This window comes from Camellia sinensis, chromosome 14 (genome assembly GCF_055761805.1).
Source record: "Camellia sinensis isolate YWXY chromosome 14, ASM5576180v1, whole genome shotgun sequence".
Classification (NCBI taxonomy): domain Eukaryota; kingdom Viridiplantae; phylum Streptophyta; class Magnoliopsida; order Ericales; family Theaceae; genus Camellia; species Camellia sinensis.
This window is the reverse complement of record NC_138974.1, coordinates 30423847-30449611: the sequence shown is the minus strand read 5'-3', so window position 1 is coordinate 30449611 and position 25765 is coordinate 30423847. Positions and strand designations below refer to the sequence as shown.

The following is a 25765-nucleotide window of genomic DNA, read 5'->3' as shown; positions in this document are numbered from 1 at the left end:
GTTTTATTAGTTATTAATCACACTCAAAAGATGTGATTTAAATGTTATTAATTACACTTTAAAGATGTGATCTAAATATTATTAATCACACTTAAAAGATGTGATGAAATCATTTTTTAATGACACTTAAAAAGTGTGATTAAAAATGACCTCTTTTAATCACACTCCCAAAGACCACACTTTAATAAAATTTAAAAGGTGTGATTAAAAAACATACATCACACAAAAAAAATGTGATCTTTATCTATATTTGTAGTTGTGTATGTATGTTTATTGTCTAAATATCAAAATCGTTGTTACTTATTGTTACTTTGGAAATTGATAGTTTGTCTCTTTGGTTATTATCTTTATTAAAGCCTCGTTTGGGAACAGACTATTTTAATAACTTTTTGACTTTTGGCCAAAATATGAGATAAAAAAACTAGTATGTTTGAGATGATTTTTTAGTTTTTTGCGAAAAGATATGCAAAAAGTAGAGAGAAAATGAAATCTTTGACTTTTTGGTATAAGTTGTTATTTTTTTGATTTTTTTAATGATTTTTTGGCTTTTAGGTTAAAAAGTAATATTGCCAAACAAGGCCTAATAATGGTTGATAAGAAATATCTAAAAAAGAAAAAAAAGGTAAGATGGTGATCTTACATAAGAACCTTTGTTAACTTCTATCTATTAAACTACGTGATTATCATTCAAAATAACGTTTTCATTGATTTAAGTCTAAATATTTCATATTCATAAGGTATATTTAATATCTAAATGTACAGACATATATTTTTTAAGTAATTTAGAAAAAGTGATCGAATCTTTATGATTTACGATTCGATTCGATTGACGATTCGGTACGAAACCATTTCGATTCATGATACAAATCCCGATTTGACAATTATATTCTCATTCTTTAACAATAATGGATCACTCATTTGCTTCCACCATTGCCAAAGTAATATTACAATATGTATTTGTGGAATAAAATCATAATATTTTCATTTAGAAAGTGTTATAATTTTACTTCTTTTAACCCTTTTGTTTAATTCCAGAGGTAAGAATCTTTTGAAATATATACAAGTAGGAATGGCAATGGATAACCTACCATGTGAGCATCCATGGAGACTCAACCCAAATATATGAGTTTTTTTCCTTTTTTCTTGTCCGTCGGGTCAGGTAAGTGATGTTTTTTAAATCTCCACCGGAGATGGGTACCCACTAATTTTCCCATATGTTTTTTTATTTTTTTTAGGTATATCGAAAAATAATTTCTCCATATGCTTTTACTACTCTGTTTACAATTAGAGTTTTAATTCTCACTCTCTCTCATCCTCTCACTATAGCAACGACGATTTGCGATAGCGACGATCTAGCAGGACAAGACTGTGACTATCGATTAAAAATGCGCGATTAATCATAACCAAAACATGGAAATTGAAGATAAAAATGTACAAAATTTCAATTAAGGTGATCACTAGTTAAAATGAAAATTGAGAAATTCAATCTAAGGTTACCATCAAATCAGAGAAAAACCAATAAAACAATTGCAGGAGATATTGAAATAAGAAAATTCATTTTATAAATGCAAATAAAAATTAAAAAGAAGAAGAAGAAGAAGATGGAAACGAGAGCAGCAACTCACCTTCAGATTATCGAAGATCAATTAATGGAGAGGAGAAAGGAACATATAAAATTAAAAAAGAAGATAAATTTTTTGTAACGAATAAATTTTTTCTAAATAAATTTAAAAAATCTAAATATACATAAAATTTGACAAGAATAACGTGACAATATTAATTAATGTGTATTTGATTTTGTTGTTGAGTTAAATAAAATAAAATAAAATAAGATTGAATATATATTTAGTTTTGGTTGTGAATCTTAAAAAAAAAAAAAAATTTAGCTGTGACCCTTAAAAAAAAAAAAAAAAAAAAAAAAAGGTCAAGTTAATTTGGAAAAAATTCAAACCCATTAGGATTAGGAGATACGGAGGGCAGTAAATGAAAAAAAATAATTATAGAAGAATGAAAATGAAGAATTAATCTCGACTCCCATTTAACTCCCGTTGCCATCCCTATATACAATAATACAAGCCACCTAACAAGGAATGTATACAAGGCTATCCCTTGTTCCTCGAACAAAAGCACCAGTCTACAAACTTCCATTCATCTTTGAGCTTCACGCATGGCTGCGTCTTGGGCAAACGACGCCTCTTCATTTTCCTCTACTGTACTACACAAATATGATGTTTGTTTGAGTTTCAGTGGCATCGATACCCGCATGAACTTTAGCAGTCATCTATTAGCTGCTTTAGAGCAACATGGTTTTTACACATTTAGAGACGACACAAAGCTCAACAGAGGAGAAGATATTGGTTCTGAACTTCTAAAAGCAATTGAGGAGTCTAGTATTTCGATTGTCGTGTTCTCAAAAAATTATGCAATGTCGAAGTGGTGTCTGGATGAACTGGTGTGGATCGTGGAGTGCAAGAAGACATTTAATCAGATTGTTCTGCCTATTTTTTATGATGTTGATCCATCTGATGTGCGGACGCAAAAGGGGAGCCTTGTAGAAGCATTTGCCAAGCATGAAGACCATTTTGGAAAGAGTTCAGATGGCAAGGTGGAGAAATGGAGGGCAGCTCTTACTGAGGCTGCTAATTTGTCTGGTTGGGACTTGAAGAACGTGTACAACGGGTATTTTCCTCAAGCCTCTTAATGTTTGCTTGAAAATAACCTAAAACAACACAAATTAGGAATAGTTTCATTTGGATGTATAAGTAGAATCTTAATTGTAGTTATAAGATTATATTTAGAATCATTTATGTTATTCATAAAAATAAATCAAACTGGTTTATCCATCAAATATGAAATGTCATAGCACCAGATGCATGAATTTGCTAAATACTTATTCTTGTTTTTTAATTTTGCTCAAATTGGCAGAGATGAAGTGAAGTTAATTGCTAAAATCATTGAGGAAGTTGGGAATGTAATAGATCTTGAACATCTAAGTGTTGCAGACCACCCGGTTGGACTAGAGGATCGTGTGCAGAAACTCAGAATGTTGTTGCGCATAGAGTCAAATGATAATGATGTTCGCATTGTTGTAGTATGGGGGATTGGTGGACTAGGGAAGACAACAATAGCTAAAAATTTGTATAAACTCATCCACCATAGATTTGATGGTTGCAGCTTTCTTGCAGATGTCAAAGAAACTTGGAAGAAACCAAATGGTCTGTTAAAATTACAAGAACAACTTCTTTCCGATATATTCAAAAATGAAATTCATCACATCAGAAATATTCACCAAGGAAAAGAGGTCATAATACAGAGAGCATTGCATCGAAAGGTTCTACTTGTTTTGGATGACGTGGATGATATCAAACAATTAAAGGAATTAGCCGTAGATCGAACTTATTTTGGTTCTGGAAGTAGAATCATCATAACAACAAGAGATTTGTCATCATTAAATTTTAAACCGGACGAGATATATACACCAAATGAGTTGGATGAGGACAAATCTCTTCAACTCTTCAGTTGGCATGCCTTTAAGGAAGACCATCCCGTAGAAAACTATGTGGAGCTTTCAAAACAAGTTGTGGACTATGCTAGAGGGCTTCCATTAGCTCTTGAAAGTTTGGGTTCGTTTTTTTTTCACATCAGAAGCATACCGGAATGGGAAAGTGCAATAGAAAAATTAAAAAAAATCCCTCATAATGGTATTCAAGAAAAACTTAAAATAAGTTACAATTCATTAAGTGACGAAGTGAAGGCGTTATTCTTGGATATAGCATGTTTCTTTGTTGGAATGGATCGAAATTTTATAATCAAAATATTAAAAGGCTGTAAATTATTCCCTGAAATTGGGTTGAGGATTCTATTCGATCGTTGTCTCATAAAATATGGGCCTAGGAACAAGCTTGTGATGCATGATATGCTTAAAGACATGGGCAGAGAAATCGTCAAGAAAGAATCTAATGATGAGCCTGGAAGGCGTAGTAGATTGTGGCATCATGAGGATGGCCTTGAAGTGTTGAGATATGGCACGGTGAGAACCATAAGCATGAACTTCCAATTAATATTTGATGTTTAATTCTTGCAATAATTTCACATGCATATGCACATTCATAATTCTGGCAATTAAGTGATACAAATGTACTTGGCCTTATGTGTTGTCTTCCAACCAATGTAATTTTTTTGTGCCATGGGTTTTCTTATCAGGGTACTGAAGCAGTTAAGGGCCTCTCCCTGAACTTTCCTGAGTCAAAAGAAGTCCAAGTGAATGCGAAGGCCTTTGAAAATATGAACCAATTGTGGCTGCTTCATCTTGATTTTGTTCACCTGAGTTCAGGTTTTGAACATAATTTTAGGAGGCTATTATGGCTAAGCTGGAAGGGTTGTCCATTGTTATGGTTGCCATCGAAATTATACATGGAGAAGCTGGTTGCTCTTGACTTGCGTTATAGCAAACTGAAACAAGTTTGGAAGGGAACCAAGGTACAATTTTATTCCTTTACGTTTCATATATTGATAAGTTTGGAAGGGAACCAAGGTACAACATTACTTCTTTACATTTCATATGTCAATCATATTGTACTGATGTGAAAAATAATTTTTCTCTTTGTGTTTTTGACAGGATCTTAATAATCTGAAATTCCTTTATCTCAGCCATTGTTATTACCTAACCAAAACCCCAAACTTCTCTGGACTCGGCAATCTTGAGGAACTGTTTATTGATAACTGCATCAGGTTGGTAAAGATTGATGAATCTATTGGATGTCTCAGCAAACTTATTGTCCTAGACATGGCAAATTGTATAAAACTTCAGCAGTTGCCTTCAAGGATTTTGATGTTGAAATCTCTTGAGCATCTTGATCTCTCTGGCTGCGCCAAGCTAAGAGAATTTGCTGGATTTAAAGGATCACCATCAAAATCATTGTACACATTTTTCTCATCGTGGGCATTGCCAAGAAAGAATGTGGATTCCATTGGTTTTTCACTACATGGTTTAAGAAGTTTGAAGACATTGAATATAGCCAAGTGCAATGTATCATATTTGCCCAGTGAAATTGGCAGTTTGATCTCATTAACAGATTTGAAACTTTATGGAAACAAATTTTTGTGTACGTTACCGGATAGCATCTGTAACCTTACTCGCTTGGAGAGGCTAGATATGCAAGACTGCAATCTGTCACATTTGCCCAATGAAATTGGGAGTTTGATCTCATTAACAGATTTGGCACTTTACAGAAACAAATTTTTGTGTACGTTACCGGACAACATCTGTAACCTTACTCGCTTGGAGAGGCTAGATATACAAGACTGCAATCTGTCACATTTGCCTAGTGAAATTGGAAGTTTGATCTCATTAACAGATTTGGAACTTTACAGAAACAAATTTTTGTGTACATTACCAGATAGCATATGTAACCTTACTCGCTTGGAGAGGCTATATATGGGATACTGCAATCTGTCACATTTGCCCAGTGAAATTGGGAGTTTGATCTCATTAACAGATTTGGATCTTTACAGAAACAAATTTTTGTGTACGTTACCGGATAGCATCTGTAACCTTACTCGCTTGGAGAAGCTAGATATGCAAGAATGCAATCTGTCACATTTGCCCAGCGAAATTGGGAGTTTGATCTCATTAACAGATTTGGAACTTTACAGAAACAAATTTTTGTGTACGTTACCGGATAGCATATGTAACCTTACTCGCTTGGAGAGCCTAGATATGGGATACTGCAATCTGTCACATTTGCCCAGTGAAATTGGGAGTTTGATCTCATTAAAAAAATTGGGACTTGACGGAAACAAATTTTTGTGTACATTACCGGATAGCCTATGTAACCTTACTCGCTTGGATGTTCTAGATATGGATAACTGCAATCTGTCACATTTGCCCAGTGAAATTTGAAAGTTGAACTCAATAGAAGTCTTGTATCTTAGAAGAAACAATTTACCCGTACCTTACCGAATGGCATCTGTAAGCTTACTAACTTGAGACACCTCTTCTTGGATGGTTGTGCAAGGCTCCAGTCAATTCCTGAGCTTCCTGAGAGCATACGTGAAGTGCATGCATTGGATTGTGTTTCATTAGAGAACATTGAGTTAAAATCGCTGGTTGGGGGTTATTCTCGGAGGTGCCTTAACTTTAATGGTTGCCATAAATTAGTCAAGAACAATTTTGGAAATAATTTCATAACAGCAGTCATCCAGCAGGTTAAGGTATCTCTCTCTCTCTCTCTCTCTCTCTCTCTCATTGGTATAATAATTCATACTTGAAGAATCATAGTCAATCCCTGCTTATTCTGAATTAATACAATTGCTAATGTCTCATTCATCCAAGACTTTGTTTGGATCTTGAATTTGTGGAGGGAAAACAAAGAGAAAAGGGAAAATTGCTTTTTCTTTTTTTCCCCCTTCACTTGTGGCTTTCTATTTATTTTTTCTGATATCAAATGGGATTTTATTTTTCATTGCATATCTTAGTAAGGAAAAGAGATTTATTAGTATGTAGTTTGATTAATGCATCATCTATTGGAACAGGATTTTCTTATTGTAAATGAATTTGAGATCAATCTTCCATGTGGTGAGGTTCCCAGATGGTTCGAGTACCAAAGTGAAGGGTCATATTTATCTTTCAAGGTGCCGCCTCTAATAAATCATAAAATACTGGGCTTGGTTATATCCGTAGTTTACAATGGATCCAATCTTAGTTTTTTGCGTTGTGTAATCGAGGGTGAAATCCATATTAACAAAGAGTGGACTTCAAATTCATTATTTTGCCGTCAGAGTGTATGTCCGAGCACCGGTGAAGACCTTATGTTGATCTATGAGTAACTTAGAAGGCGGTGATGAAGTGGAGATCTTCCTAATGCTGTGTTTGGTTGGGGGATTTGGGAAGGGATTTGGAAAGAGAAAGGGAAAAGGTGTGTGAAATTATGTGAAATGTAAGTATATTTTATTCACATTTTACCTTACTTTTTCCTTTCCCTTTCCAAATCCCTCCTCAAATCTCCCAACCAAATACAGCGTAAAAGAGTATTGGCGGTTACAGATAAAAAAGTGTGCGGCTAAATTAATTTATGAGGTTGATGAGAATAATGTGGATACAAATGATGAAGCATTGGCCGACTACATCCCATCACCTTCCCCAAGTGCCATTCAAGAAGAAGAGGAAGAAGTTGATTATCCAACCAGAAGAAGAAGTTGAAGTTGATTTAACAAAATTAATGGTAAAACTTAAAGCATTGGAAGCAAGAGGTATGCATAGACTTTTTTGCACCTAGTGTATATATATATATATATATATGGGCGATGTTATTTCAGACCAAAAATTAGATTTAATTTTCAAACTTATTAATGTAGAAGAAAATAATTAGAATCTCTTAGGCAATTCTTTTTCATATTTTCTCTAATTATGAACCAATCATTTTACTTACACATCATTAGGTCTAGAGATGTATCTAAAACTTCAATCTATATATCATTTTTCAATTTTTTTTTTTTTTTTTTTTTGAGCAATGTTATGGATACAAATTTTTTTACCAAACACATGCATAGTAGAAAATTTGGAGTGTCTTCGCATTTTTGATTTTTTTTTTTTTGAAAAATGTATTTTTTTTGCGAAAGAAAATGCTACATATAATTATATTTCTTCCTTCTTTTTCTCATTCTCCAATGCACAAGCAAATAGGTTTCATATGCATTTATGAATGTGAACCTCATTATTTTGTGTTTTTAGAATGAGAAAAATAGATAAAAAATAGAATTGTATACAGTATTACTCTTTTGCAAATAATTTTTGTATGTAATCTTCATAATTAATTTTCTTTATATATATACATATATATTTTAGCTTTTCAGTCAAACAAAAACTAAGGGTAGATTGCACTTATCTCACTTGAGATTTAGAGAAAATACAACATATTCCACAATTGAGTTGAGTGAGCTTATAAAGCTTAGGCTTGCGCTATGGCTCAAGGCCTCAGTAAAAGACATCCATTACTCTGTGACTGACTTAATTTTCAATCTCAATCATGTTAGAGCTTGTCTAGGTGGCAGGGTTCGTTGCAATTTACAAGTCTCCTGGTGTGCAGCAGCAGGTGTTTATGGTCTTGCTCTGTATCTGGGCTTTTTGCAAATTTTGGCATGAGAATTTGGGTTAATCTTGGTGAAGTTTGTATCAGAAATGGGGGTTCAATGATTTGCAAATTAGGCTGAATTGCTGATCTGCTGCAAAGCAGAAACTTTGCTTCTTCAAGGAGGCCCAAAGGACTTGTTTCAGAGCAAATGCATGTTGATCTGTGGCAGAGCAAAGTCAAGCAGAACCTCTGTTGCTGAGCAAATTCACGCACAAACTCAGATTTGGGCAGATGCTGGTGTATTGGCTGGGAGGGTATGGTGGGGGTATGCTGCTGTGTAGCTTCCTGATAAAGTGTATTGGGAAGCAGAGGGTAGTTTATCTGTTGTGTTTGTGGTTCTCTTGGGAGTTAATTATTTAGTACATGTTGGTGTATTGATTATAAGTTCTGGAGGAGTTTGCTGGGGGTGGTCGTGGCAGATGTGGTAGCTTGTTCCTGCTGTGAGGCTCGTCTAATCAAGGATCTGGTGCAATGTTTGATGCTGGGGTTAAGACCTGATCTGCTGTATGCTGCTGAAAGTCTGCTGCTGTATGCTTCTGGTGTTTTTGCTGTAGGTGTATGCTGTATTATGGTGTATGATGCTGAATAGCAGCAGCATGCTACTGCTGTAGGCTGTTTTTGTTGTTTTGTCTGTTATTTTTTGTTCCTCACCAATCATTGGGTTAGTGCTCACATATGATTGTGCTTCTTTAGTGGTGCCAACCTAGTTGGGATTTTTAAGGTTAGCGTTGATGCTTTTTGCACTTTCCATCTTTATTGATGTAAGTTTTAGCATATTTTGCTTTCTTCATTAATAAAGTTTCATTTTGCTGATCAAAAAAACATTGGGGTTCTTTAAAGTTATATGTCATATAACACTTAATCATATTTTCATCAATAATTTTTTAGTCATGTGGATGGAAAATGATATTGTCGTATCTTTTATAATGAATTATATATTTTTCTTTATTTAACTTGGTGTCTTCATAATATTTGTATTAGTTTTGATTATTTTAGTCTTACCAAATGAGAGACAAGTGTACTTCTGACAAACCTATGAGGCTAGTTATATTTTTTCCAAATCTAAGGAAATGTTTGTATAATTTACCCAAAAAATAAATAAAATCCCACCCGGTGGCTCATAATTTTAATAATACCATCATCACATAATTTGGAATGTAATTTTTATATATGAATTTAAAAATAAAAAAATTAATCTTATATAAAAGTTATATAGAAATTCCACTAGAATGATGTGCTATTTTACAATTAAAAATCATCTTAACAAGTGTTTGGATATATTATTGTTGTCTCAATTTGGATTTGTGAGATCTTGTCTTTCCTCTGCTACGAACTCCTCTGTTATCTCTGTTCTTCATGGAGTAAATAGGATGATCTCTCTCATTCTCTCCTACATATTGTGATTCATACTATTTTTCCCCCCCTTGAGTTCATTTGGATCAAAGATTTCAAAAGAAATTTATGAATGAAAAGGAAAAATAAAGGGGAAAATGAAGAAATAGAGCTTCTTCTTTTTTTTCTTTCTCTTTCCATTCCATTCACAATTCATTGATCCAAACACAGTCTAAAAATTTGTTTCAGCAGCTAGCACGGGCACAAAGATTTGAAGGTGGTCATAGCTCTCCATGGTTTTTCAATGTTTGTCATAATGCTCGAGGTCTGCATTGTTGTAGGATCGGTCTTTTGCAACGTAGAGATCTACAAAAAAAAAAAGCCTTTTTAAGCTTGCTCATTTTGCTGCTCTTGAGGAGAAGTTTCAAGGCATGTGGAGGTTAGAAGTGGTGTCTGTGGCTTCAAAAGTTAGAAGTTTTAGAATATGCTGTGCTTTTAGTCTCAAGGGGGTTTGTTTGTGTTTGTTCTTTAATTAGTCTACCCCCTTGGTCATATTTTTATCTTTGAAACATGTTTGTTTGGAAGTTGGAACTCTCTATCTAGGTCTCTTTTGCTAAGTTGGTATGGGTTGCTTTCTTTTAAGGCCTTGTTTGAGAAGTTGGCTATCTTAGTAAGTTGTTTTAGTAGGTTAAAATTTTTGTGTTTAAGAAGATAGTTAGTTTTTTTGTAGTTGGATGTGATGTTTGTGAGAGAAAAAGTGAAATGATTATGGATTTAATATGACATTTTGTCTTATTAACTATTTTAACTTATTTTGTCTTATTTTGTCTTTTTGTAAATTTAGTCCAAAAGGTAAAATCCAACTTGCCAAACAAGGAATGTAATTCAACTCTGTTATTTTCTTTATGTATGAATGATGTTGTTTTTATTTCCAAAAACAAAATATGTATTTGGTTAGTTAACATTGGCCAAAGATCATTGTCTTTGTTTCAAAATCTCTCTAATTTCGAACCATCTATAATGATCATATAAAATTTTCAAAATATGAGAACCTCCTCGTGACATATTCAATTAGAGATTTCTTTTATTTTTTATTTGGGACCAACTAGAGAAATTTAAAAATAGAGAACCAGCTTAGAGACAATTCTCTTTTAATACTTTTTTTTTAATAAAAAAAATTATACAATAGGAGCATAAAAAACCATGGACTTTAAAATCTATTATATATATTATAAAATATTGTTAGGTCTTTTAAGTTCACAAAATATCTGTAGAAGGTTTTCAAAATTTTGAATTTATAAAATGTTAAAAAAAATGAAAATCATTGGTTTTCTAATTAATTTGGAAATATAAACAAATATATTTTTTAATTTTATAAATATAAAAATACATGTTTTACCAATTATGGCTAAAATTTTCAAAATTCCTGTACAATTTAAAATCTTAAGAATGTCTCACAAAATAAGTAGATTTTTATAAGTTTCATGGCTTCAATAATACCAATCCTACTATAATCTAAATTTTAAAATTATTTTTAGAATATTGTACAATTAAAAAGTTCACAAGAACAAATGATCCACAATTTATTAGCCTTTTATTTCAATTGTCTCTATCTACCTCCCCAAGTACTGCTACAACCAGCTACACCTAACCCATGAGAAGACCAAGCAAGGTTTACAATTTAAAATTTTACATTTGTATTTGGATTTTTCTCTTCTCCATATTTCCAACCCCTCTCTGCCCTTCTCAGCTCATTAGCAATCAAACCAGACAGAAATTTGAGTAATTTGGATTTTTGTGTAGTTGGTATAGTGTGGGTGGTCTTGCATAGCCGGGGAGGTAGAGAAAGAGAGTGATTTGTGTTCCTCTCTCAAACAGATTGTACATCTGAGTATTCCAAGGGGACTTGTGTGATCTTCAGATCTTCATTTCAGTCTTGTGTACATTATTGAGGATGCAAATTTATCCAAGCCCATGAAAAATGAATTAAGGTTTTGTTTTGAAGCTTCTGATTTTGTTCAAGATTTTGACTCTTTTTCCAACTTGTGCAATTCATTTTTTGGTTGTCTTGGGCCTTTTTGAGGGTGGCTTATAAACTAACTTATTGATTTACATCAACTTTTTACTTTTTATATTTTTTTGTAATAAATCAAAAAACTAGCTTATAAGTCACTTTCCAAAACAATGTTAAATTTTGTGGACAAATAGGATAAAATGGGATCTAATTTGTAAACCTTTGTTAATTTAGTGAACTAGCTAATAACCCCTACAATTTTTTTTGTTATTATAATGTCACAATTGAATCAAAATATAAATATAACTGTATAAATTTAAAAAAAAAAAAACATTTTAATGTATTAAGCTCATCACTATAGATTTATTTATAATATTGGGCTTACCTAAGTTACTGTAATTTGATATTTAATTTATTATTTATTTTAATATTATGTTAAATTATTAATCACTAATTCATTCAAAAACTTAGGAAGATGAGTATTTTTTCTTTTTTCTTTTAATTGTCACCGACAGACTAATGTGAAGGAGTTTCGTGAAAAGGTAAAAGTGGTTGCCCAACAATGAGATTGCTTAGAAAGAGATACCATGATTTCAAGCTTGACTTGACCCGAGTTTTCATTTTCCTTTTACATTTCACCAAAACGAGGTCATCGACAAAGACTTTTATTTTAGAAGGAGCAATTTTATAGCTCACGGGGCTAAAGAAAATGTTGTGAAGAGCAGTAATATTAGTCTCAAAGGCTTTGAGATGGTTCCTTTCAATCTGGACTGTTTCAAGAACCATCCTTCTCTTATAACTACTCCCTTGAGAGAAAGAAAAGCTTGATCATATGGTTGATTGCTGAGTTGTATAGTTAATAATCACAAAAAATTGTATATAATTTTAGTGATTTTTGTGTAGTTTGTAGAGAAGGGGGTGGTTGTGTTTCTCTCTTACCAGATTGTACATGGGAGTCCATGTGGGCTGTGTGTTACCCTAAGATCTTCAATTCAGTCTCTGTACATTATTGAGGATTTAAATTTATCCAAGCCCATGAAATGAATTAAGGTTTTGTTTTGAAGTTTCTGATTTGTGTTCAAGGTTCTTCACTGTTTCCCTCTAAGTCCAATTATGGTACAAAACTAGTATGGTCATTATGGGGTACCATGTTAATTTTTTTTGGTAAGTGTGGTCATTGTGATTCAAGTGGGAGTTCAATTTTGTATAATGTGTAAATAAAATACAAGTTTTGATTGGTTCAAAAAATATATATATAATCTATAATTTTAAGTGAAGTGAGTACATTTTTTAAATTAGAGACTTACTATTTTGAATCAATCAAATTTTGTGTATTGTACTCTTAAAGTGTATGAACAAATTTATTTTCCGTTATGTAGACTAGTAAATATGATCAATTTCGTTGGAAAGTGTTACATTGTGATAAGTTGAGTCAAATTTAATAGCAAGTAGGTTCAATTTCAATGATTAAGAAAACCACAAAAATAACCATTTTTTTGGTTGAGAAAATCACATTGTTTTTGTATCTTGTTTACTCGTTACTAATCAAAGCCCAATAAAAAAAATTACTCAGCATTTTTTTCTTGTATCATAGAAAAATTCTACATGAAAGGATTCAAGAGTAGCAAATTAATTTTCTTTGCATGCAGTGACGAGGGGCGGGTTGGGGATGGGTGGCTACTGGTGTGAGGGTGGGGAGGGAGGAGGAAGAGAGACAGTCTAGTTTTTTTTTTTTTTTTTCTCTTGGGCTTAAGCAAAATGACATGGTTTAGTGCAAAACAATACTGCAGGAATACTCCAGGGAAGGAGTACTCTGGAGGATTTGAACACTCCTCCCTCTCCCCTTCGTCCGCATTGTCATTGACATAGAGACAAAAGCAGAAACTTCATAGAACCAAAATGTCAATGCCCTCCTCTGCATAATGACAACGCCCCTCTTATTATATATACAACCAATCCTCTCTGCCTAGTACCCACCTCCCTCACTATGCATTTGTCTCTTATTATATCAAATCAATTCTCTCTGCCCAGTACCCACCTCCCTCACTACCGCCACTACCACCAGCTACATTTCCTTTCCCATCACCCGTGAGGGATACCAAGCAATTCACAAACCTATCCATTACTGCATGCTCAAGCTCTCCCTACATCTCACCTTCTTTTTTTCACTCTTGAACTCAAATTTTCCTTTGCAGATGATGATCATGGAGAATGAAGCATCTGCACACACTTAGATTTCCATTTCATACAAAGGTACGTACATATGAAAAAAAAATGAGTATACTTTAAAAACTTTGGATCCGGCTTTTCTCTGTGATAATTGTTTATTTGCATAGATTAATGATCGTTAAAGAGTCTATAAATATATTTTAATTTTAAAATCAGAAACAATTAACATAACAATTCGAACTTCGGATTTATGATCTCCATTCCTACCATGTCAAGTAAGGTAGAGCATCGAAATCAAAAGAATCCGCAGCAGTGTTCTCTTATTCTATTGCCATTTATAAAATAATTTGCACCGAGCAAAATAAAAACTATTTTCTTCATTCTACCACAGCAATTCTGTGAGATCTGGTCTGTGTGATTTCATGTTCAATTTATTTTTTCTTCTATTTGTCTGTGGTTGAATATTATTACCGTTTTGGGAGCATAGTTTAGATGATTTTTAAGTATATGTATGTATGTATGACTGTATGTACATGTTGTTCTTGATGAAACTTCTAATTTATGAAGTCTTTTCTTCATTGACTTTGAGGGAAAAGCATGCGTTTGTTCATGAATCAGGCATAGGTTATGCTCTTAATATTGAAATGAAGTATTGATCTTGGTTTAATTGTTTTCAATTGCTTCGCCCATGTTGTGCTCTTCCGCCAATGGTTTAGTTTCAATTTTGTCTTCAACAGCACTTTCAAGTTCCAAAAGGCCATGATTTTAAGCCCTCTCTTAAGAAAATACCAAAATCTTTTCTTTTACCATTGGGAATCGGACTACAAAAATTTAGTCATCTCATTCTTTAATGATCACAGATCACTTCCACCATGGCCAAAGTAATATTACAATATGTATTTGTGGGATAAAATTGTAATATTTTCAATTAGAAAGTGTTATTTGTAAGAATTTTACTTCTTTTAACCCTTTTGTTTTTTTGCAGAGGTAAGAATCTTTGGAAATATATATAAGCCACCTAACAAGGAAGAAGTATACAAGGCCATCCCTTGTTCCTTGAACAAAAGCACCAGTCTAAAAACTTTCATTCATCTTTGAGCTTCACACATGGCTGCCTCTTGGGCAAACAAAGCCTCTACCTCTTCCTTCACTGTACAACACAAATATGATGTCTTCTTGAGTTTCAGTGGCATCGATACCCGCATGAACTTTACCAGTCATCTATTTGTTGCTTTAGAGCGACATGGTTTTTACACATTTAGAGACGACACAAAGCTCCACAGAGGAGAAGATATTGGTTCTGAACTACTAAATGCAATTAAGGAGTCTAGTATTTCGATTATTGTGTTCTCAAAAAATTATACAATGTCGAAGTGGTGTCTGGATGAACTTGGGCAGATCATGGAGTGCAAGAAGACATTTAAACAGATTGTTCTGCCGATTTTTTATGATGTTGATCCATCTGATGTGCGGGCACAAAAAGGGAGAGTTGCAGAAGCATTTGCCAAGTATGAAGAACATTTTGGAAAGAGTTCAGACGGCAAGGTGGAGAAGTGGAGAGCAGCTCTTACTGAGGTTGCTAATTTGTCTGGTTGGGACTTGAAGAAGGTGTACAACGGGTATTTTCCTCAAGTCTAAATGTTTGCTTCAAAATAACCTAAAACGACACAAATTAGGAATAATATAATTTGGATGTATAAGTAGAATCTTAATTGTAGTTATAAGATTATAATTAGAATCATTTATGTTATTCATAAAAATAAATCAAAACTGGTTTATCTATCTAATTTGAAATGTCATAGCACCAAATGCGTGAATTTGCTAAATATTTATTTTTGTTTTTTTAATTTTGCTCAAATTGGCAGAGATGAAGCGAAGTTAATTGCTAAAATCATTGAGGAAGTTAGGAATGTAATAGATCTTGAACATCTAAGTGTTGCAGACCACCCGGTTGGACTAGAGGATCGTGTGCAGAAACTCAGAATGTTGTTGCGCATGGAGTCAAATGATAATGATGTCCTTGTTGTTGCAGTATGGGGGATTGGTGGACTAGGGAAGACTACAATAGCTAAAAATCTATATAAACTCATCCACCATAGATTTGATGGTTGCAGCTTTCTTGCAGATGTCGGAGAAACTTGGAAGAAACCAAATGGTCTGTTAAAATTACAAGAACAACTTCTTTCTGATATATTCAAAAATGAAATTCATCACATCAAAAATATTCACCAAGGAAAAGAGGTCATAATACGGAGAGCACTGTGTCGAAAGGTTCTACTTGTTTTGGATGACGTGGATGATATCAAACAATTGAAGGAATTAGCCATAGATCGAGCTTATTTTGGTTCTAGAAGTAGAATCATCATAACAACAAGAGATTTGTCTTCGTTAAATTTTGAAGTGGACGAGACATATACGCCAAAGGAGTTGGATGAGGACAAATCTCTTCAACTCTTCAGTTGGCATGCCTTTAAGGAAAACCTTCCCATAGAAAACTATGTGGAGCTTTCAAAACAAGTTGTGGACTATGCTAAAGGGCTTCCATTAGCTCTTGAAATTTTGGGTTCCTTTTTGTCTCGCATCAGAAGCATACCGGAATGGGAAAGTGCAATAGAAAAATTAAAAAAAATCCCTCATGAAGGCATTTAAGAAAAACTTGAAATAAGTTACAATTCGTTAAGAAAAGAAGTGAAGGAGTTATTCTTGGATATAGCATGTTTCTTTGTCGGAATGGATTGAAATTTTATAATCAAAATATTAAAAGGCTGTAAATCATTCCCCGAAATTGGGTTGAGGATTCTGTTTGATCGGTGTCTCATAAAATATGGGCATTTTGACACGCTTGAGATGCATGATATGGTTAGAGACATGGGCAGAGAAATTGTCAAGAAAGAATCTAATGATGAGCTTGGAAGGCGTAGTAGATTGTGGCATCATGAGGATGGTCTCGAAGTGTTGAGATATGGCACGGTGAGAACGATAAGCATGAATTTCCAATTAATAATTGATGCTTAATTCCTGCAATAATTTCACATGCATATGCACATTTTTACTTCTGGCAATTAACTGATGCGAATATACTTGGCCTTAAGCTTTGTTTTCCAACTAATGTAATTTTTTTGTGCCATGGGTTTTCTTATCAGGGTACTAAAGTAGTTAAGGGCCTCTTCTTGAACTTTTCTGAGTCAAAAGAAGTCCAAGTGAATGCGAAGGCCTTTGAAAATATGAACGAATTGTGGCTTCTTCATCTCGATTATGTTCACCTAAGTTCAGGTTTTGAACATAATTTTAGAAGGCTATTATGGCTAAGCTGGAATGGTTGTCCGTTGGAATGGTTGCCGTCGAAATTATACATAGAGAAGTTGGTTGCTCTTGACTTGCGTTATAGCAAACTGAAACAAGTTTGGAAGGGAACCAAGGTACAATATTATTTCTTTACACTTCATATATCAATAAGTTTGGAAGGGAACCAAGTTATAATATTATTTCTTTACATTTCATACATCAATCATATTGTACTGATGTGGAAAATAATTTTTCTCTTTGTGTTTTTGACAGGATCTTAATAATTTGAAATTCCTTTATCTCAGTCATTGTTATTATCTAACCAAAACCCCAAACTTCTCTGGACTCAACAATCTTGAGGAACTATTGATTGATAACTGCATAAGGTTGGTAGAGATTGACGAATCTATTGGATGTCTCAACAAACTTATTGTTCTAGACATGGCAAATTGTAAAAAACTTGAGCAGTTTCCTTCAAGGATTTTGATGTCGAAATCTCTTGAGTATCTTGATCTCTCAGGCTGCTCCAAACTAAGAGAATTTGCTGGATTTAAAGGATCACTATCAAAATCATTGTACACATTTTTCTCATCTTGGGCATTGCCAAGAAAGAACGTGGATTCCATTGGTTTTTCACTACAGGGTTTAAGAAGTTTGAAGACATTGAAGATGGCCAATTTCAATATGTCATATCTGCCCAGTGAAATTGGGAGTTTGGTCTCATTAACACATTTGGATCTTAGTGGAAACAAGTTTTTGTGTACGTTACCGGATAGCATCTATAATCTTACTCGCTTGCAGAGATTGGACATGGCAAATTGCAATGTATCATATCTGTCTAGTGAAATTGGGAATTTGATCTCATTAACACATTTGGGTCTTGAAGGAAAAGATTTGTGTACCTTACCGGATAGCATCGGTAACCTTACTCGCTTGCAATCATTGAACATGGAAAAATGCAATGTATCATATTTGCCCAGTGAAATTGAGAGTTTGATCTCATTAACAAATTTGGATCTTAAAGGAAATAATTTGTGTGCCGTACCGGATAGCATCGGTAACCTTACTAACTTGCAATGGTTGGAGATGAAAAATTGCAATGTATCATATTTACCCAGTGAAATTGGGAGTTTGATCTCATTAAACCGTTTGTTTCTTGATGGAAATAATTTGTGTACGCTTCCGGATAGCATCGGTAACCTTACTCGCTTGCTTGAGCTAGGGACGAACAACTGCAATTTGTCACATCTGCCCAGTGCAATTTGGAAGTTGAACTCATTAGTATCCTTGTATCTTATTGGAAACAATTTACGTACCATACCGAATGACATCTGTAAGCTTACTAACTTGAGAACCCTCTACTTAAGTTGTTGTGCAAGGCTTCAATCAATTCCTGAGCTTCCTAAGAGCATACGTATAGTGACTGCAGTTGATTCTGTTTCATTAGAGAACATTGAGTTAAAATGGCTGGTTGGGGTTCATCATCCTGGGGCAATCCTGAGATTGAAAGGTTGCCATAAATTAGCCGAGAGCAATTTTGTAAATAATGTCATGAAAGTAGCCATCCAGCAGGTTAAGGTATACTCTCTCTCTCTCTCTCTTTCTCTCTCTCTCTCTCTCTCTCTCTCTCTCTCTCTCTCTCATTGGCATTATAAATCATTCTTCAAGAACCATAATCAATCCCTACTTATTCTGAATTAATACAATTTCTAATGTCTCATTCATCTAAGGCTTTGTTTGGATCTTGAATTTGTGGAAGGGGGAACAAAGAGAAAAGGGAACTGAATTAATACAATTTCTAATGTCTCATTCATCTAAGGCTTTGTTTGGATCTTGAATTTGTGGAAGGGGGAACAAAGAGAAAAGGGAAAATTGCTTTTTCTTTTATTTTTTTCCTTCACTTTTGGCTTTTTGTTTCTTTTTCTTGATGTCAAATTGGATTTATTTTTTTTATTGCATATCTTAGTAAGAAAAAGAGATTTGGGGTTGTTTGTCATATACTATTTTAGTCCATCTTTTTATCTTTTTTAGGTCACATCAATCAACATCTCTTCTCTATTTTTCTACACATCTTTTTATAAAAAGTCAAAAAGTACACTTATTTAGAACATCCCAAACTACCCAAGTCTGTACTTTGACGAATGCATCATCTATTGGAATAGGATTTTCATGCACTTGAGAGTCCTGCGATCCATGGTTTTGTAAGTCATTCTGAAATCCATCTTACATGAGGTGAGGTTCCCAGATGGTTCGAGTACCAAAGTGAAGGATCATATTTATCTGTCAAGGTGCCGCCCCTTATAAATCGTAAAATATGGAGCTTGGCTGTATGCGTAATTTACATTGGTTCCAATTCCAATGAAAAATGCAAGCAAACAGGTTATTTTTGGCTTGAATACCATATAAACAAAGTCACGAGGAGATCAAGTTTATTTTATTTTCCGGGTGATGGTTTATGTAGTGAAGAGCAGATGTGCCTCGAATTTGCGTCAACGAGTAAATTAGAAGGCGGTGATGAAGTGGAGATCTTCATAACAGAGTGTTGGCAGATGCAGATAAAAAAGTGTGCGGCTAAATTAATTTTTGAGGTTGATGAGAATAATGCAGATACGAATGATGAAGCATTGGCTGACTACATCTCATCACCTTCCCAAAGTGCCATCCAAGAAGAAGAGGAAGAAGTTGATTATCGAACCAAAAGAAGAAGAAGAAGTTGATTCAACAGATTAATAACGAAACTTAAAGCATTGGAAGCAAAAGGTATGTATAAACTTTTTTGCATGAGTAATCAAATCCATATGCCTCATTTGGAAAGTTGACTATTTTAATAGGTTATTTTAGTTTTTAGTTATTTAGGTTAAAAATATGGAAAAATTATTTATAAGTGCTATTAGGGAGACTTATGCTACATATGGCCTCGTTTGGGAAGTGACTATTTTAGTAAGCTATTTGGCTATTTTAGTAGGCTATTTTAGTTTTTGTGTTTGGGAAGATGAAATGAATTTTTAGTTGAGTTATTGTATTGAAAAGTGTGTTGAAATGATATTTGAATTTAAAATGACAAAATTGTCCCTAAATTATATATTTTTAATTGGATGTAAAGGGGCAAAATGGTAATTTAACCCTTGATGTAACAATTTTCGGCTGTGACAGTCCTACACTGGACAGACTGCAGCCTATATATATTTTTTATTATTTTATTTTTTTTTAAAGAAAACTGTGAACAGTGTTGACTTTTGGGCTTATTTTGCATTTTAGGCTATAATAGCCTTAACTCACCCTCCCCAAACAGCGCCATAGTCCTATTAAAAAACTTATGTTCTCATAAATCCTGTGGAAAGTTTGTTAACACATTTACTCTCAATATTAGTTGTTAATATCATAAATAATAGTAAAACTAGATATAAGAAATTGAATGTTACCATAGATCATATGTATATAAATGTAATGTAACGTGGCACCTACATAAACAAAACGTGGCACCTACATAAACGTAATGTGACACCTATGATCTATGACAACATTCAATTTCCTATATAGGAAATTGAATAGGAAATTGAATGTTGCCATAGATCATATCTATGTAAACGTAACGTAACGTGATACCTACATAAACGTAACGTGACACCTATGATCTATGGCAACATTCAATTTCCTATAGGAAATTGAATGTTGTCATAAATCATATTTATATGAAACGTAACGTGACACCTACATAAACCAATAACATTTTCACATTCAATTTTAAAAAATAAAAACTCATTAAGTTTGCGAAACGTAACGTGACACGTTACGCTACGTTTATGTAGGTGTCACGTTACGTTATGTTTATATAGGTGTCACGTTACGTGACATCACGTTACGTTATGTTTATGTAAGTGTCACGTCACGTTACGTTTATGTAGGATCTTGTGGAATACATTCGTATCTAAATGGGACTTGAGACTCTATAAGAAATTACACAGGACTTAACTTAGCATAAGTGTCTGAAAAAAGACTTATAAATAAGTTTCTCTAAAAATATTTGTGTTTGGAAAGATGATTATTTTTTTTGCAGTTAGATATGATGTTTGTAAGAGAAAAAATAAAATGATTATTGATTTGATATGATATTTTGTCTTATTGGTTATTTTAGCCTATTTTGTCTTTTTGTAGATTTTAGCCTAAAAAGCAAAAAAAAAAACCTTTGCCAAACAAGGTGTCACGACCCAAACCCGGCCCTATGGGTTTAGCACCGTAACCGGCCAGTAATTCGAGATTACTGAAGGCCTGCAGAACAGTGGTACAGTAAAACAGAGTACAGGGCCTGGCGGAAGCCAAAACAGTAAATAAACAATGCCCAATGAGCTGTGACAATCTGTATGCAAAAAGACTTTCCATACATTGATACATAACAGTACGGAACAGTATGCACAGTATTTACAATCATTCAAACTAGGGACTCAACCCTAGATAACAGTACGGTAAACATTCAGTCTATACAAAACAGTGTAACAGTACAAAAGAGGGAATTGTAAAACACCCCAAAGCCCTAACACGTTAGGCTCGGAACCTCGCAGTGAGGCACAAAGGCTGGCTTGACAAAACTGGAGTAACCCTGACGCTCCTAGCTGAGGTCTGGTGCCTGAACAACTACATATATATATGAGCAGTGAGCTAAAGCCCAGTGAATAACATAAAACGTAAAGGGGTTTAGAATGAATGTCCTTATAGTAATGGAAACAGTTCATTTCAATCAGTATTTCAGTTGCTCAGTACAGTAAACAGTCATATGTGGTACATCCATTAGCATATCAGTAACAGTAGGTCTTAAAAGACCGAACAGTAATGATGGCCATCAGTCAGTAAACAATAGTGGCTCCACGAGGGAACCGACAGAGATCTCTGTAACAGTAACAGTAAACAGTAGGTGCTAAGGATGCCACAGTACAGTTCAGAAAAAGGACATACATTCATTCAGTAATACGAGTTCAGTAAACAGTTCAGTTCAGTATTCAAAGATAATCAGTTGAACATATCTTTACACAATTGTTACTCACAGAGTTCTGGGCTACAGTAGGCTAGAGCGTCTCCTCGAAATGCCAACCCTAAACAGTTAACAGATTGAACACACTCTAAGTTTCACAGATGGGAAAGGTAATAATTAAATCCCTAAATTTGCCCTGGTGTGTTCTACATCTATATCCTCATTAAGATGTCTTAAACTAGGCCTAAGAATGCCTAGAATGGGATGGGGATGCAAAAATGTACATTTAAAAGCATTTTCGGAAAAACAGAGTCCCGCTCGAGCGCAGGTTTCCCCGCTCGAGCGGACATGCAACAAAGGTGCACGCTCGAGCGTCAACTTTCCCGCTCGAGCGTACTGTAAAAGTACTGGATGGGTGAAATCTCCGATCGACACCCGCTCGAGCTTGAGACATGACTCTGCTCGAGCGCCCAATCCTCCGCTCGAGCGGATTGTAAAACAGTGCAAGATGCTGGAAGCTCGATTTTCCCGCTCGAGCGGAAGTGCGAAATCTGGAAATTCCAGATTGCACCTCCAAGCTCCAACTCAAGTTCAAAAGCATTAAAACCAATCCTCTTGGGCCCATTTTCTGGAAAACATTTATAAACACATAGAATAACATGGTTCAAAGCTCAATTTTGAGAAATCAAGGCCCAAGGGTGTTTAATTCAAACCCAATTTCAAACCATTTTCATGAACATGAAGAACATGCAAACATGCATGAATTCCAAATCAATTCAAAGCTCCAATTTGATGCTCCAAGGAGCCAATTGTTTCCAAAACATGACAAAAACATGGCCTACACTCAAGACATGAACATGCATGTAACAATTTGCTATGAAAACAACTCAAAACTCATCAATTCAAACATGCATGCATGAACTATGCTCTATATCAACATGTATGAACTAAAACATGACTTAACTCTACAATTTAACATGGACCATGCAAGAATTAGTTCAAACACAAGAATGAGAGGGTGAAATTCATACCTAGAGCTTGAATTAGAAGACTAGGAGCTCAAATATGCAATCTATACTTCAATTAGCAAGCAATTCTCCAAGTTGAGCTCAATTCTCTCCTATCTCCTCTCTTGGTCGGCTAGTGTAAGGAAAAGGCTGAGGAAATGGTTTTTGATTCAAGTGTATGAGTGTATACAAGGCTCAAAGGTGTGTGAGATAGTGGCCCACCTAGTGGCAAGTTGGTAATTACGACAAACTTTGCAATTAACTCGTTTTAATCTAATTTAATCATACCTAATCAGTTTTCAGATAACTTCACCATAAATTACATAAATTATGTTGATCAAGACACACTAATCAATTTTGGATTCGGCCGCCGATAATGCCTTCAATTTGCAATTTAAACATACAAACAGGAACAGATAATCAAACAGTCAACAGATAAAATGCAATTCAAACAGATGTATTCATTCAATTCAGTTTCAATTTCGGTCAGTCAGTTCAGTACTTTAATCAGTTCAACTATCAGTCATAATCAGTCTCGGTTAACAGTAATTAGCAATTAATTAGTCATTAACCGGTAAACAGTATGAGGGTTGTTACACAAGGCCAAAGGGATTGCTCTTTAGACTAAAAATTAGATCTAATTTTCAAACTTAATGATGTAGTAAATAATTAGAATATCTTAAGCAATTCTCTCTCATATTTTCTTTAATTATCAACAAATTATGTCATTTATACGTTATTGGGTCTAGAAATTGGATCTAAAACGTTAGCCTATATATCATATTTCATTTTTTTTTTGGGAGCAATTTTACAAACTTTTCTACCAAATTTTATATCAAACACTTACATGATAGAAAATTGGAGTGTCTTGGCATTTTTGATACCTTGCTACAAAGACGTGAAGCAATTTCTTCGTAAGGCAAAGGTGGTTTCCCATGAGACTGAGAATTGCTTGCAAAGAAGTTACTTGCGGTCTCTATAGTCTGAAGCTTGACTCGCATTTTTGTGTAATATTATAAATTTTAATAAAGTGTAAGTTGATTTGAAAAGTGACATTTATAGTAGTTGTTTTTTTTTTTTAAGAGACATTTACATATAAGTTTTAATTTATGAATTTATACTTTATTAAATTTTAATTAAGATTTTTTAAATCTTCAAATTTTATTAAATTTTTAATAGTCGAAATTGCCCATCAAACAACAGCAATGCTAGGTATCATGAAAATTTTGTCATGAAAATAATCATGAAAGCTTTGTGATCCTTGGATTACACTTAGAATAAAGCACCATACACTAATCAAGGTAATCAAAGGATCATAAAATTTTCATGATCATTTTCATGACAAAATTTTCATGATCCCTAACTTTTCCCATCAAACAATTGTTTCTCATTTATGATTATCTATAAAGAAACATGTTAATTTGACATTTATTTTGATTTTCAAAATTTTAAAACATCAACTTTCAAATTGAAAAAATTAAAAAAAAAAATTATGTATAAAAAAAAAACTAATTGTTTTTTTTTTTTTTTGAAAAAATTGAATTATTTTTTGATGCAAAATTGAAAATTTTGTGTCTATAAAGGAGTATGATGATAGAATATTGATGTACAAAACTGAAAAAAAAAAAAAAAATGAAAATGCACTTAGTTTTAAAATTGAAAAAAAAATGATAATATTTTCGGTTTTATTAGATAGTTGAATCAAACTAATAAGTAAAAAGGCAACAACGTTTTCTCATACTCTTTTTTTTTTCATTAGTTAGTGAAACAATTATTTGGGATATTACTGTGCAAAATTGATAATATTCTTAGTTTTACAAATTAGAAAAAACTGATAATATTCTTATTTTTACTAAATAAGATTTATTGATTTAAAAAATCTTAGATAAGATCTGAATTACCATAACATTTGTAAATAGAACTTTTAGGTAATTAATTTTTTTTATTATTAAAATATGAGATAAAAAAATTAAAATACTTAAAAATCCTATTTTTATCTTGTATGAAAAAATATGTAAAAAAATAAAATAAAGATAATGAGATTTTTTAATTTTTTTTATGACTTTTTGATATCTATACTATATATATAATCAAATGTAGTTATTTTGTCAAAAATCTCTAAATATTTATTCTTAAATTCTCATAATTTTAAAACACTCTCTTTCCTACGTGGCAACCTTATTTGATTGCCTTTCATGTTTTCTATTTTTCTTCATTTTTTATTTGTTTGATTAATTAAAATTAAAATTAATTTCATTACTTATGGATAAAGATTTGAATTTCAAAATTCCCCCATATAGATAAACATATAAAAACTGAAAATTAATTTTATAATCTACAGATAAAGATAAAAAATAAACAATTAATTTAAAAAAATTAATTTTATAACTTATAGATAATTTAAAATTTCTTCCCATAAATAAACAAATAAAAGTTGATAAATAACTTATAAAAATTAATTTCATGGCCTACAAATAAAGATAAAAATTAAATAATTAATTTTTTTTTTAAAAAACAAAATTACTCTCTTCTTCCCCCCCCCCCTCATTTCGTACTTTAATTAAAAATTCATAAATAAGTTATAAAAATTTATTTCATGACCTATAGATAAAGATAAAAATTTTAAAAATTATTTTAAAAAAATAATTTCATGACTTATAGATAAATAAACTTATAAAAATTGATAAATAATTTATAAAGATTAATTTCGTGGCCTACAGATAAAGATAAAGATTAAATAATTGATTTTCAAAAAATTTAAATAATAAAATTTAGATAAAGATATGATTTGTTAATCTATATATCTATCAAAAACATATATATCTAAATCTTTATTTTGATTTACTCATTTTTTTTTCTC

General features: G+C 33.0%; 2 protein-coding genes across 2 annotated transcripts; both read left to right on the top strand.

The window, feature by feature from the left end:
• Window positions 1–13444: 13444 nt before the first annotated feature.
• LOC114269484 (toll/interleukin-1 receptor-like protein) lies at window positions 13445–16432 on the top strand. The gene is made up of 3 exons (XM_082907030.1): window positions 13445–13731; window positions 14633–15266; window positions 15773–16432. Exons 2-3 carry the CDS (start codon window positions 14755–14757, stop codon window positions 15834–15836), a joined length of 576 nt encoding a protein of 191 aa, XP_082763156.1. The 5' UTR covers window positions 13445–13731; window positions 14633–14754; the 3' UTR covers window positions 15837–16432.
• A 52-nt stretch (window positions 16433–16484) lies between these two features.
• Window positions 16485–19632, top strand: LOC114269486 (uncharacterized). The gene is made up of 4 exons (XM_082907029.1): window positions 16485–16617; window positions 16791–17066; window positions 17206–18510; window positions 19095–19632. Exons 1-4 carry the CDS (start codon window positions 16495–16497, stop codon window positions 19161–19163), a joined length of 1773 nt encoding a protein of 590 aa, XP_082763155.1. The 5' UTR covers window positions 16485–16494; the 3' UTR covers window positions 19164–19632.
• The last annotated feature ends 6133 nt before the right edge of the window (window positions 19633–25765 follow it).

Excerpts from the sequence above, each read along its gene's own strand:
- LOC114269484 (XM_082907030.1), top strand. The coding sequence starts at position 14,755 with ATGGCTGCCTCTTGGGCAAACAAAGCCTCTACCTCTTCCTTCACTGTA. Across the intron at positions 15,267-15,772 it reads TTGAAGAAGGTGTACAACGG|ATGTCGGAGAAACTTGGAAG; the intron begins GTATTTTCCTCA and ends GCTTTCTTGCAG.
- LOC114269486 (XM_082907029.1), top strand. The coding sequence starts at position 16,495 with ATGCATGATATGGTTAGAGACATGGGCAGAGAAATTGTCAAGAAAGAA. Across the intron at positions 17,067-17,205 it reads AAGTTTGGAAGGGAACCAAG|GATCTTAATAATTTGAAATT; the intron begins GTACAATATTAT and ends TGTTTTTGACAG. Across the intron at positions 18,511-19,094 it reads TAGCCATCCAGCAGGTTAAG|GATTTTCATGCACTTGAGAG; the intron begins GTATACTCTCTC and ends CTATTGGAATAG.